Source organism: Hydra vulgaris, chromosome 10 (genome assembly GCF_038396675.1).
Source record: "Hydra vulgaris chromosome 10, alternate assembly HydraT2T_AEP".
Lineage (NCBI taxonomy): Eukaryota > Metazoa > Cnidaria > Hydrozoa > Anthoathecata > Hydridae > Hydra > Hydra vulgaris.
Window position 1 is genome coordinate 45180937 of NC_088929.1, and position 14064 is coordinate 45195000.

General features: G+C 27.4%; 2 protein-coding genes and 1 long non-coding RNA gene across 10 annotated transcripts in view; all 3 read left to right on the plus strand.

The window, feature by feature from the left end:
- LOC136085996 (adhesion G-protein coupled receptor G4-like) overlaps positions 1 to 14064 on the plus strand; it is a 284829-nt gene that overhangs the window by 122342 nt on the left and 148423 nt on the right. The gene's annotated exons all lie outside the window — the stretch shown is intronic.
- LOC136085993 (uncharacterized) lies at positions 2689 to 6509 on the plus strand. 3 transcript variants are annotated; one of them, XM_065808116.1, is made up of 3 exons: positions 2689 to 5876; positions 5946 to 6014; positions 6327 to 6509. In XM_065808116.1, the coding sequence occupies exon 1, from the start codon at positions 3523 to 3525 to the stop codon at positions 4546 to 4548; it is 1026 nt and encodes a 341-aa protein (XP_065664188.1). In that variant the 5' UTR covers positions 2689 to 3522; the 3' UTR covers positions 4549 to 5876; positions 5946 to 6014; positions 6327 to 6509. The 3 variants fall into 3 exon arrangements, with proteins under 3 accessions (XP_065664188.1, XP_065664187.1, XP_065664189.1); XM_065808115.1 differs by having other exon boundaries at positions 2689 to 6014; XM_065808117.1 differs by lacking the exon at positions 5946 to 6014.
- On the plus strand, positions 7403 to 10954 carry LOC136086615 (uncharacterized). 2 transcript variants are annotated; one of them, XR_010641471.1, is made up of 4 exons: positions 7403 to 8416; positions 8690 to 8786; positions 9891 to 9952; positions 10761 to 10954. It is a non-coding gene; the product is annotated as an uncharacterized LOC136086615 (long non-coding RNA). The 2 variants fall into 2 exon arrangements; XR_010641470.1 differs by lacking the exons at positions 7403 to 8416; positions 8690 to 8786 and having other exon boundaries at positions 9346 to 9952.

Here is a 14064-nt window from a genome sequence, read left to right on the forward strand (position 1 = left end):
TTTTAATATAGAGAATGGCAAGCAAGTATATAAGTACCACAAATAATGTTTATCTTTCTTTATAGAAATAAGATTAAGATTTGTGCAAATAGACGTATTATTAGGATAATATAATAGTTATTTGAATATAGATCTTGAGTATATTATCTGCTAACAATTAACTGATGAAAGTTCAAATGTTGTCAAAAACCAAGCATGCATGCATGGGACACTACAGTGTCCCACAAAAAAAATTCAGGTTTGAAAGTCAAAGAATTCCCAATTTTCTTTGTTAAAAAAGAAAAAAATAGGGTTGTGGTGGTGGGGGAGATAAGTTTCTGTAACTTTTATTATGCTGCAAAACTTTTAACTTTAGATATAATAAGGTCCTTATGACTTAAGGGACTTACAAACTACATTGAGGAACAAAAACAGGATATTAACAAAAACTTTTCAATTTTTAATCTGGAGTACCACAGTGTTATTGGGAATAAAGCCTCTGGGTCCAGTTTTTAAAGTAATATAATCTAAAGTAATGTTTAAATAAAATAGTATACTTTAAAATGCATATAGTTATACATATAACTCCTGATATAGTTATACATATAACTCCTGATATAGTTATACATATAATTCCTGATATAGTTATACATATAACTCCTGATAGTTAACTATATGTATAACTAGTTATACATATAATTTGTTATAGAAACTTATTTTTTAAGGTTATGCTTGAACAAATTAGTACCAATTAATTCGAGTTTAAGATTTAGTTAAAGTTCAAGTTAAAGTTCTTATTTATTCATTGTTTTTGTTAATTTTATATTTATTTGTTCAAATTTGTTAATTAGTACTATTTCTTACTACAGTAAGAATGTTTATCATTGATGAACGTGATTTTATTTGTTAATTTTATTTTCAACATATTTTGACAACACCCTTTACGTTTTAAATGATGACAGCTTTACTTTTCTATTGATGTTAAATTTATTACATTTCAATAACTCAGATTGTATCATAACTGAATTATTGAAAGCTTTGTAGGGGTTTGTTGTATATCAAATGTCGTTTTAAATAAAGTAAAAATAATATGTATATATATATATATATATATATATATATATATATATATATATATATATATATATATATATATATATATATATATATATATACAACATTAAAACAATAAAATTGATACAAAATTTCACTTTAAAATGAATACCATTAACATTGTGATGATAATAGCATTAGGAAACTAGTATTTATGTATTAATATTATACTATAAATAAATAGTTTTTTAATTCATTTTATAAAATAGAGACTGACAACTGATAATTAATGGAAATAAATACAAACTATAAAAATCATGTAAACTTCATTTATTATTTCTAAATACTATATTAATGTTAGTCTACAAAGTTAAAATTAATTTAGAGCATTGTTATTAGTTCTTTTGCGATTCGCACTTCCACTTCTGTCTCTCAAATTTATAAAATAGGTGGTCAAAGCTTGCTCAATAGGTAGGTTCTCAGCATAACAATGCTTTTTTCTTACACTTTCTAAAGAGAAATATGGCAAATTGATTACTTATTTTACCTAAATCATAGGATCATCTATGCATAATGATGTCAGATGATGACCAGGTTTATTGAACACCTTCACCCTTTATCAAACTCAGTCAATTTTTTGCCATCTCCCATTGAAAATGATGTCAGTTTTTGTTATCATATTATGATGGTATATCTGAATTGTTAATATAATATAAAAAATGCATATACCATCAATTTTTTTCCGGCTCAATTATACGTTTATTCTCGACAGTACTAAAATTAAAAAAAAAACACAAATTGTTCTTTCAGATAAGTAAGCTAATTTCTGAATTTAAATTGTTTTTCCTATGATCCTCTACAGTTTTAAGCAACAAAAGCAAGAAGTTTTTAGACCACATTGTTGGTGTAAACACCTCTAAAACCTGCTTAAAGCTAGCATAAATTGTTTTACTTTTTTTTAAATAAAATAATTTACTTTTTTTTTTAATTCAATTTTTTAATTGACATTATTTTGGTCTCAACATTCCCTCCCCATTGTTAATTATTGTTAAACTCACACTGCCCCTCTATCTACTGGCATAGCCTAAATACTATATATATATATATATATATATATATATATATATATATAATATATATATATATATATATATAATTTTTACTTTATTTACAACACCATTTGATATACAGCAAATTCTTACAAAGCTTACAATAATTCAGTAAAATTCAATCTGAGTTATTGAAACGTAATAAATTTAACATCATTAGAAAAGTAAAGCTATCATCATTTAAAATGTAAAGGGTGTTGTCAAAATATGTTGAAAGTAAAATTAAGTTACTAATAAAATCACATTCAACAATGATAAATATTCTTCCTGTAGTAAGAATTAGTACCAGTTAACAAATTTGAACAATTAAATATAAAATAGTGAAAAAACAATGAACAAATAAGAACTTGAACTTGAACTAAATCTTGAATTTGAATTAATTGGTACTAATTTGTTCAAGCATAACCTTAAAAAATAAGTTTATATAATAAATTTTATGTATAACTAGTTATACATATAGTTAACTATCAGGAGTTATATGTATAACTGCATGCATTTTAAAGCATTTTATTTAATTTATATATTACTTTAGATCATAATACTTTGAATACTGGACCCAGCGACTTAATTCCCAATTACACTGGTACTCCAGATTAAAAATTGAAAAGTTTCTGTAAATATCCTGTTTTTGTTCCTCAATTTACTTCGTAAGTCCCTTAGTTTTATGAACCTTATTATATATAAAGTTAAAAGTTTTGGAGCCTAAAAAAAATTACGGAAACCTTCTCCCCCCTATTTTAATATTTTTTTTTAATAAAGAAAATTTGACTTTCAAACCAGCATTTCTTTGTGGGACACTGCAGTGTCCCATGCATGCATGCTTGATTTTTGACAACATTTGAACTTGCATCAGTCAATTGTTTGCAGATAATATACTCAAGAACTATATTCAAATATCATATGAACATGTTAGAGAATGTTCATATGATATTTGAACATCACAAATTTAATAATATTGTTGTGATATGTTATATAAATAATACCATAATAGATTATGATATGAAAATAAGATAGGATATAAAGGCAATGATCAAACAATAAATTTACTTATAGAAATTTAGATGTTTGTTTATTAGTTTCAGAATATTATATTATGTGTGACCGCGGCCTTCTATAATAACAGGCCTTGACATCGCGCAACAAATTTGTTAAACTGAAGGCCAATTCCTAATACTGTGTTTACATTTTCATCTTTTAACATTAGACGAAAGTTTGTGTTCGCGCTTTTTTAATAAATCTTTAAAATTTGATTGGTTTATAAATTAGATAGCCCAACTTCAAGACGATAACGTTGTAAGTTTCAAGGCGTTAACATTGTAAGGTAATAATATTGTCAAACTAACGATTAGTTTTTTTAAATACCTTAAAAAATGCCTTTGAAATGCTGTGTATCTCTGTGCAAGTCGGACTATCTCAACTTCAACTACAATATCAATTACAACTACAACGAAGTTTATATGATTGTTTGTGTATTGACTACAAGTTGCCAAGTATAAGGACTTTAACACGATTGACTTCAAAAATAAGCTCAACGGAGGACCTAAGTTTTATAAATAGTATTTTTATGAATTTAAATCCATTAAAAAGAATTTCCATACTACTAATTGATGAGGTCTATGTCAAAGCTTCATTGCTTTACCAAAGAGGTGCTTTGTTTGGTCAAGCAGTAAACTACCCTGAAAAGTTAGCTAAAACAATTTTATCATTTATGATTAACTGTCTTTTTGGAGGTCCAGAATTTATATGTAGAGCTCAACCTGTTGCAAATCTTTCCTCTGAATTTCAGTTTGCTCAATGTCAACAAATTGTCTATACAATAAATAATATCGAAAATAGTAAGACACTGGTAATAATTACTGATGGTAACCAAGTAAATCAAAGATTTTTTGGAATGTTTAAAACAGTTGATAGTAAACCATGGTTAACAACATCAGGTATATATTTATTGTATGATTATGTGCATCTACTAGAATCTATACGAAACAATTGGTTGACAAAAAAGACTGGGGAACTTCAATTTTTGAACAATAAAGAACTGGCTTTGGCTAAGTGGAGTGATTTAGAAACTATATATAAAACTGAGTGTAATAGTCTTTTTAAACTCTCAAAACTTACAGCTAAATCAGTTTATCCAAAACCAATAGAGAGACAATCTGTAAAGTTTTGTTTGTCTGTTTTTTGCAAAAAAACAGTAGCTGTATTAAGAACGCATCCAGAGATTGAAAATAAAGCATTTGAAGGTACTGCTGTATTTATTGAAAAAATAATTTTTTTTCGAATGTTGTTAATGTCAAAGCACCTGGTGCTGGCATTCGGTTTAGAAATGAATTATGCAAAGAAATCCACTCAGTTGGTGATCAACAGTTACAACTGCTACGAGATATTGCTGAACTGTCAAATTTTATGAAACCTACAGGTAAGCGTGTAAAACAGCTTACGCTAGATACTAGCAATGCAATAGCGCATTCATGTTATGGCTTTGTTGATCTTGTAAAAACTTTGTTGAGTAATGGAGCAAAGTTTGTCTTATTAGGTTGGTTTTCAACAGATCCCCTTGAAAAAGCTTTTTCTAAGCTTTGACAGGGATCTGGAGGTACTTACTTTATAAACGCTAAATCTGTATTTGAAAAAATTAATATTCAACTTACTAAATTGATATTACAACTTGACATTCCTGTTGATGGTATCAATGGTCATACTTGTGACATATGTTTTAGAGATATTTCTACTGATGAAAAAGAACTTCTGGATAATATACATGATCTTGAAAGCTCAGTTAATAAATCTACATTAGTGGCTATAGTTTACATAGCTGGCTATGTGCAAAAAAGTGAAATAAAAATTTATAATGATTCTACCAATTGTTATTATAAATATGGAAGTTATCTGTATTGCCTAAACAGAGGCGGACTTGAAATTCCTTCTGATGCTCTTTTCTAATGGTCAATATTTTGCTTTTTTTTTTTCAAGGTGCTACTGACCCTTTATACAGAACATTTTGTGTTACTCAGTTTTAGTTCATTACTGCTAAATATTAATTTAAAATCACAAAAAAACAATGCAGAGTATATTCTAATATTCTGCTAAAGAATTACTCACTAATTACCACTCCCAAAATACTAAAGCTATCATAAATTATGTGAAAATTAGTTTTGTAATTAATTATGCTATTTACTAGTTATGTTTTTTATTTTCTCATTAGCCTATATGTCTTTCAATATGTTTGGATTTGTATATATTTACCCTGTTGAGATATATTGATAAAACTTTTTTTTTGCTTGAATCAACTTTTGTTGGTGTTTTTTATTTTTGGTGATTTTTATTGTTACCATTTTTAGCAAAAAAAATTAAAAATACAGTTATCTTTTTAATATATAGATATGTACTTTGTTATGGTTCTGCTTGTTATTGATACTATTTAATATTACATAAATATTCTTAATGAAATTTGAAATACGAAAAATATGATTATCTTTTAACAACTTTTTGGTTTTCTTTTTATATTTCCGTCTTTACTAGAGATTATTATTAGAAAACATAGACTGCCATTACACCCTACCTAATATAAAAATATATCAATATAAGTAAAAGTGAAAGTTTAATCGGCCTTCAGTTTTTACGGCATTTTGCGCGATGTCAAGGCCTGTTATTATAGAAGGCCGTGTGTGTGACGAAAAAGTAAAGATACTTTTGCATCCAGTGGCTATTGCACCCAACGTCTACATCATTGAAAAAGTAGGTTTTTACATTTTTGTTTTTGTTTTTTTGTTTAACTACTTATCCTAATTGATCACTTTTTTTCAGGATTCTCCTTATGGGTTCAAGCACATTACGCATAATATGTGTTCAATTACCCATAATACGTTAGTCATTGTAAGTAATAAATTAGGAAATAATTATTTGTGAAATATTGTAGTCATTAATGACTTCAACCTGGCTAATAATTAAAATTGCTCGACTAATAAGGTTCCTTATTAAAATTGCTCTCTTTCTCTCTCTCTGTCTCTCTCTCTTTGCCTCTCTGTCTCTCTCTCTCTCTCTCTCTCTCTCTCTCTCTCTCTCTCTCTCTCTCTCTCTCTCTCTATATATATATATATATATATATATATATATATATATATATATATATATATATATATATATATATATATATATATATATATTTGTATTTATTTATTTTTTTAGAAAATGTTTGAAGAAAGTTAGAAGATACTAAAAACCTTGGTATTATGCAAGCCGAAGCGATTTAATTAATTCAATCGCCAAAAAACGGCGTGTAAATCGCAAAAGAAAAAATAATATTTTTAATATTCATTTTGGATGTATTGATTAATAGCATTTATTTTAAAATAAATTCATTTTGCAACACGTTTTTTAATTTTATAAAATTTCGTCTTAATAATTTATGGTAAATCCCACATAGGTTATAGGTGAAAAACATCACATGTAAAAGATCAAAAATGCTACACATTTTGAATACCAAATGGGATAAAGTAGCAAATACCAGATTAAGTTAAGCCTCTCTGAAAGCTTCGATGATTAATTTTAAATTACTATTTAAGTAATTTTTAAATTAAAAGAATTTTAAAAATTATCATAGAAGCATTCGGACTTTTATTTGTCTAGTATTGACTACTTTTATACCATTTGGATTAAAATATGTGGCATTTAAGATCTATAACATGTAGTATTTTCCACCTATATCCCATGTAGGATTTACCACATAAAACCCATGTGGGATTTACCATATGAAACCCACATGGGACAAAATAATAATCCCCATATGGGTTACATATGGTAAAAACCCACGCGTATCCCATATGGGATTTGCCATATGGAATCCATGTGGGATTTACCATATGAAACCCACATGGGACAAAATAATAATCCCCACATGGGTTACATATGGAAAAAATCCACGCGTATCCCATGTGCGCTTTTTCACTGGGTATGAAGAGATATCGTTCTGCTAAAGCAGTATCGCATATCTCCAATACAGTTACAGTACTTTTTTGTACTAAAAAAGTTACTAAAACTTTTGTCATAAAAATATTTATTACTACTTTAAAAGTAGTAATAATAAAATAATAATATAAAATAATAAAATAAGCAAGGTATGAAATGATAGGATCTATAATATATTTGAATTATATTAATTTAGGACTTCATAAAACTAAATAAATTTGAAAGTAACTTTTAAATTTATTTAGTTTTAATTTAAGTCCTGAATTAATATAATTCAAATATATTATAAATCCTATCATTTCATACCTTGTTTATTTTATTATGATGATTATTATTTTATTAACATTTCTGTTATGGTATTACCTGTTTTTTGTACTGTTTTAAATTTAGAAAAATAAATTAAAATATCGAGCCAACACTGACATTTTATTGTTGCTAAACGTTAAATTGTGTTATAAGGATTGCAGTTCTTCTATCTTTTTTTTGCTCTTTATTCAATAAGTATTTGATATAAATTAAATATGATTATAATTTGATATTTTATTACGAGACATTTGTTTTTATATATGAATATATATATGAATCTTTTAGATTTTTTCATGTTATTTTAAAATTTTTTGTTCGCGCAATTCAAGTTATATATGTTTATAGTTTGCATATATGTTTATATTATGTTCAAAGTTAAAAAGTTTTTGATAAATATATGTATGCGGTAATATGTGTTATGTAATTGTTTTATAAATGTGTCATTAAAATAGTATAAAATGTATCTACTGTGTATATAAACATTATACGAGGTGTTTATATATGTTATATAAAGTTAAATAAATGTATTGTGTTTTATAGTTATTATATATGTTTATATTATGTTGTTTCCATATTTTCAAACTTGGCAAACGTGTTGAGCAAGATTTTGCGTAAAGTTTTTATTTATATTACTAATGTTGTTACATTTGGCTTACCTTTATGTTGGTGTCTATTGTTCAAAATTATAAGTGGTTTTATTATTGAAACTCGCTGCTTTTAATCATTCACTAAAAGCCACTCAAGAAAAATCATTTTGTCGTATATACATTTTGTTTATGTCTCAATTTGAATTTTTAGAACCATGAAGTACCAACATGATTTGTTTTCTAAAATGAAATAACAATATTTAACAACTACTACTCTCTTATCATGACATCTTATCTCTATCAGATATATTAATTTTCGATTTATATTTGATATTTTTCTTTGTATTTACTTATCTAATACATTTTTTCATTTCAGATTTATCATATAATGGATTTATGCGATATAAAAGAACAAACGTATGTAAATTTTAATGAATTTTTTCTAGGCTTTTCTAAATGTGTTTCTTATTCACATTTTATTTTACAAGTAAGGTCTGCAAGCAAATTTGAGATGAAAATTTTTTTTAGCTTTTAAGGAGAATTGGCGTTATTCTTTGTTTAATTTAATTTGTTTAAATATAGCAGTTCTAAACAAATAAATGTTTGTCTGTTCTTGGTTTTTTACTTATCTGTTTTCAGATTCTTATAAACTAGGCAACTCAGCTAAGCAAGTTTTGTTTTATTTTTTAGTGCTATTGGAAAGAGCTGAAAGTTATTTTTTAGAGTGATTCAAAAGAACTGAAGTGTTTTTTAGTTACTTTACACGGTGTAGCTGATACTGGTTTGAGTAAATTTACTATTTTGTTTTATTTTATATTGGATTTATTTTATATTTGATATATATTATATTAGATATATATTTTGTGTATTTAAAACTGACTGTAATTTGTTGACACGAAAGTTTATAAACTTAAATCTGCTTATATTTCAGTATATTTATATGTATATATATATATACATATATATATATATATATATATATATATATATATATATATATATATATATATATATATATATATATATATATATATATATATATATATATATATATATATATATATAATTACTTTAGAGTAAAATATACTGACTGACATTGCTTAAATTTTTTATACAAGATTGTGCATTTATTATTTTTGTTCATTAAGGTAAAAATAATTTAGTGCATTGTAGAATCTTTGTGAAATTAAAAATAATTGATGTAAATAAATATTGTTTAATATTTTTGATAAACAACTTATGTATATAAACATATAAAAAGATATGGATTTCAATAAATCTTAAGTTTAGATAAAGTCTTCGATTAGAAAAGATTGTGATCTTTTCTAATCGAAGACTTTATCTAAACTTAAGATTTATTAATTTGTAAGATTCTTTTGTGTTCATTTATTCAATTGTAACAATAGTAAGATTACTGGTAATATGTTTAATGATAACAGTGAAATTGAAATAGGTAGTATGAGGCTCAACGAAGTTATTAATGAAAAATGCTAATAGGCAACTTGAAAATAGTTGTCAAATGAAAAAAATAGATCTAGGCAGGATGAAATTAATCGTTGTTGAAATGTAAGAAATGCAACTCGGGATGCAGAAACTTACTTGACTGAATTCCATGTCAAACAGTGTTAGTGTCTGTTAATTTGATTTTACTTTAGACACTTCAGAACAAAGCAAAGTATGAGTTTAGCTATTTATAGTAACAATTAACACTTTTAAATCTAAATAATTTTTTTTTTTTTTATAATTTATATCATAATTATGTTCTTTTTTTCATTTTTTTTTTTTAGTTTGTCTTCCCTTTGTCATCTTTTGATTAGTTAGCTAACTGTTGAAACATGGTTTTAATTTTGTAAATTTAGTATGATGTGAAATTTACTCTATTAATCATTAGGCAACAGTTATAGAGAAGCTGGAGCTTAATTAAGAAATGCTGGAAATTAGCTTTTAATCAAGGTAAAAATAATTTTGTTTACTGGTAACATAATAAAACCAGTTACTACTAATTATTCCGTCCTTTTTTACGTTTGTTAACATGCTGCTTTGGAAACACTTTCTTTTTCTCTCTTTCTCTCTTAGATGAGAGGGAGATTTAATAAAACTTATGCAATTACTGAGCTCTTATGTATTTCTTAATACCACAAATGATAATGACCAATTATAAGAAATATTTTACGAGTTGCTTGCTATTTTATGATAAAGTTGCTCAAATTGTTTAACTATAATTGTCCCTTGATTGTTCAAATATTGTAATAAATAAAATCTTTTTAGTCCAAGTATTTAAGTTAATAAAATATCTTGTTAAGTTGTGGTGTTATTTGCCAGCGTTCCTATAGTAACAATGTATACATTGTGTTGTCTAGCCTTTTTATAATCTTTTTTAATTATTCTGTAGCCAGAATATATGAACCTGTCATTTTGAAAAGGACATAAGTCCAAAACCTTAAGCATTTAGTTTATAAGTTTGAATTAAAAATTTCTGTATGATTTATGTTTTTTTATAAAAAATAAAAAATACATAAGTTATATACGTTCTTTAATTATCTACTTCTATGTTTAATTTCTTTAGCAACCTAGACATTATTTTAATAAAAATCATATTTTTGTTAATTTTGAAAAGTTTTTGTATATGGACTTGTGCCCTTTTCGAAATGACAGGTTCATTTAATTTTCTGTTATTATTATCCTAATTCTACTAACAATAAAATGCAAATAGTACTTTTGTAATTAAAAATTGTAATTTTTTTTTCATGTCTTTTTTTAGGTATTTGCAGGCTTTACTTGACTTTCCTTTTCTGGTACTTGTGTTGTGACAGATTTTAAAAAGAACTCAACTGATGTTAATGCGGTCTTTATGTCGTTACCTATAAGCAATGACGTTGCTGATACGGAGTCAAAGTTAAAATATTTATAGATAAATTTGTATTTAATATTTTAGATAATATATCAAGTTATTAATGTGTTTTTATTGTTATTAATGATTTAATAACTCATAACCCGTATTACGGGTTGCTTACTGGTAGTCATTATCATTATGTTATGAGTTCATATTAGTTAACAAAATTGTATTGAATATTCTCTGGCTATCGTGTTTTATACGTGTTTAAATGCGAGTTTGATACTCAGTAGGCGTCGTATTGTATACCTGTCGTTATACGCATCTGATGTTATTTTTAATGCGCGTTTGATACGATAAAATGGCTAACATATATTCGTAAATAATGCGTATTCTGGAAAGTTTTAAATGCGCATGTAATACCAGGAAAATATCGTATTGAATATTCTCTGGTTATCGTGTTTTATACGTGTTTACAAGAGTTTCAAATGCGAGTCTGATACTCAGTTGGCGTCGTATTGTATACCTGTCTTTATACGCATCTAATGCGTGTTTCTAATGCGTGTTCGACACGATAAAATGGCTAACATACATACCACATTGATACGTATTTAAACGAGTTTCTAATGCGCATTTACAACTAAATTTGCCGACTGGGGTAAGAAAACCTTTTCTGTACAAAAAGAAGCAAAAATATCAGCCTTTTTTTAACCGGAAAATGAAGATAGTTTTGATGATTGTGATATTGAATGTAATGAATAAACTTTTTACTTTTTTTTACATAAGGCGCAAAAGCATTTAAATGGAAGTTCCCGTCTCTTTTTTTACCTATGTTGAAAAATTTAAGAGGCCAAGAGGTAGCGTTAAACAACGGATTTCTATCTTTTGAAGTAAACGCATTAATCAATACGCTACGGCTGCTCTTTTGATAAATATTTTGAGATCCCTCAACTTAAAAAGAAGAAAGTTGATAAAGATCAGATACTTATTCCTTCTAAGAGTATAGTGTCACAAATTGATAGAGCTGAAACTGGAGCGGGTATTCTTTACAATTAGGCAAATAAACTTATTAATTCCATTGTTACCCGTTTTGGTGAAAATATTGATGATGTTACTTTGTAATTGTAAATCTTCTATATAATTTTTTAAAGAAAGATTAAAATTCAAAATTAACAAGTAACTTATAAGAAAATTATAGAAATTAAGTCTAAAAGTACAATGGGTGACATAATCAGAAAATAAAGTGTTCCGTTTGTCGGCGTGCGGGTCTCGACTATTGACGAAAGACCTTCATTTGCGGGTGTGCGGGTCGTTATTCCATTTTAGAAAGCGTGCAACGGAAGGACTCGCATAATTTATTTAGGGCGTTTGCATTTTGATATCTTCCGTTTTTGGACCCGCGCTTTTTTTAAACGCTCAAAGCAATTTAAAATATGGCTTCTTAAAAAAAAGTTGAATGGCCTGATAAAGTAGTACATTAAGAATCAAAGAAATGCGTTAAAATGGATCAAAATGGTAACAATATACCATGTTTGGTATGTAATGTCAAAATCAAAGTCCAAAAAAGGAAGAGCTTTTACTACACAAGAGGACGAGCAACATTGTAAATCCATCTCACACGAGGTATCTGTTTGTAAAGAAAATGAAGCTAAGTCTTCCAAACAAATAAAATCAGTTTTTTCCTGTTTTTTTCCAAAGGTTTCGAAATTAGAAGTTGTAGCTCCATATAAAATTGATTTTTTATATGGAGCTACAACTAAGTATTATTACTCAAGCTAACTAAAAACTATTTAAACCATGCGAGGGTTTTTATTAAAAAAGAGAAAAGGGATCGTAGTCCTTTTTAACATCTATGGCATTATGGATAGTATGATAACTGATAAAATAAAATTTGTTAAAGTAGATGTTAAAATTAATCCTCATAGAATTCAATGTACAGGAAATTACATCAAAAAATAGCCAATTGGAAGCAATGCAGATTTTAAAAGTTGTTTTAGAAATTTTCCGTAATTCGTGATGCAGACTTGGATGCACTAAAAATTTTGTAAAGAGCTGTAAACTTAATAATGTAAACTTTTAAGCTGCTAAGGTCGGTTTAAAAAATATAATACTTCATTTTTTTATCAGAAAAAAAAATTCGGCGATTAAAATAATTGTTACAAAAAGGAATCAAACTTCAGGATATATTTCTTTTTTCGGATCATTTTATAAACTTCACAAAGAAAATCCTAAACAAAATGGAACTCTAATTATGCATCAGCCTTACCGCACCAGTGGTAAAAAAATTTCGGTAAAATGCGGTAAACGCGTAATACGCATTTATACCGCATTGCGGTAAATTGCGTGGGTGGAAGCAAATATAGAACCAGTCAAGATCATTCAGCCGATAGTAACGAGATGGAATTCTAGCTTTATGATGCTCAAGTCAACCCTCAGATTAAAGGCTGGTTTACTGGTTGAACTTCAAACTCTAAATAAACCAGATCTTCAAAGTTTGATTCCGGATAAACTAGAGTTGTATCGTATTTACAACATTTTACCGTTTCTGGCAGAATGTTAGCGATGCTCTGATTCCTGGTCTTCTGAAAAACAAGTGACTATGCATAAAGTTCAAAAAGACATAGTAAACCTCCACTGGCTTTACAAAAGAAGCGTAAATGACGTTAAAAAGCGTAACCATCAAGTTGTAGATTGCCTACACAACTTCATGGAAGAATTTGAGAAAGGTTTACCTAATAATGGCGTTGGAGTCAAATACTATAACGTGGGTTCACTTCTACACCCATATTATAGAGGGTATACACTCAAAAGTATTGCGAACAGTGAGGAAAGACGGAAAGCCGCAATCAAGGAATTGTTTGACATTTACCCAACCACAATTCAGTTCTACGAGTCATTGGTTGATGATCATACTTTGCTAGAAACATCAGATCTTGACAAAACTATGGATCCAATGGACCTTTAGTTTTTAAAAAACAGGACGCAGGTTTCAGCGCATCACCTTAGGACATCACAGTCAAGCCAACCAAAGCTCAAGCCACCCTTGATGCTCGACCAAACAACCAACAAGGTTGTTTGGTCGAGCATCAAGGGTGGAGATTTAATATGCCTTTTTGAACTTTATGCATAGTCACTTGTTTTTCAGAAGACCAGGAAGTAGAGCATCGCTTACATTCTGCCAGAAACGGTAAAGGCTCACCAACAAGGAAAATCACATAGTCAAACTGAAACA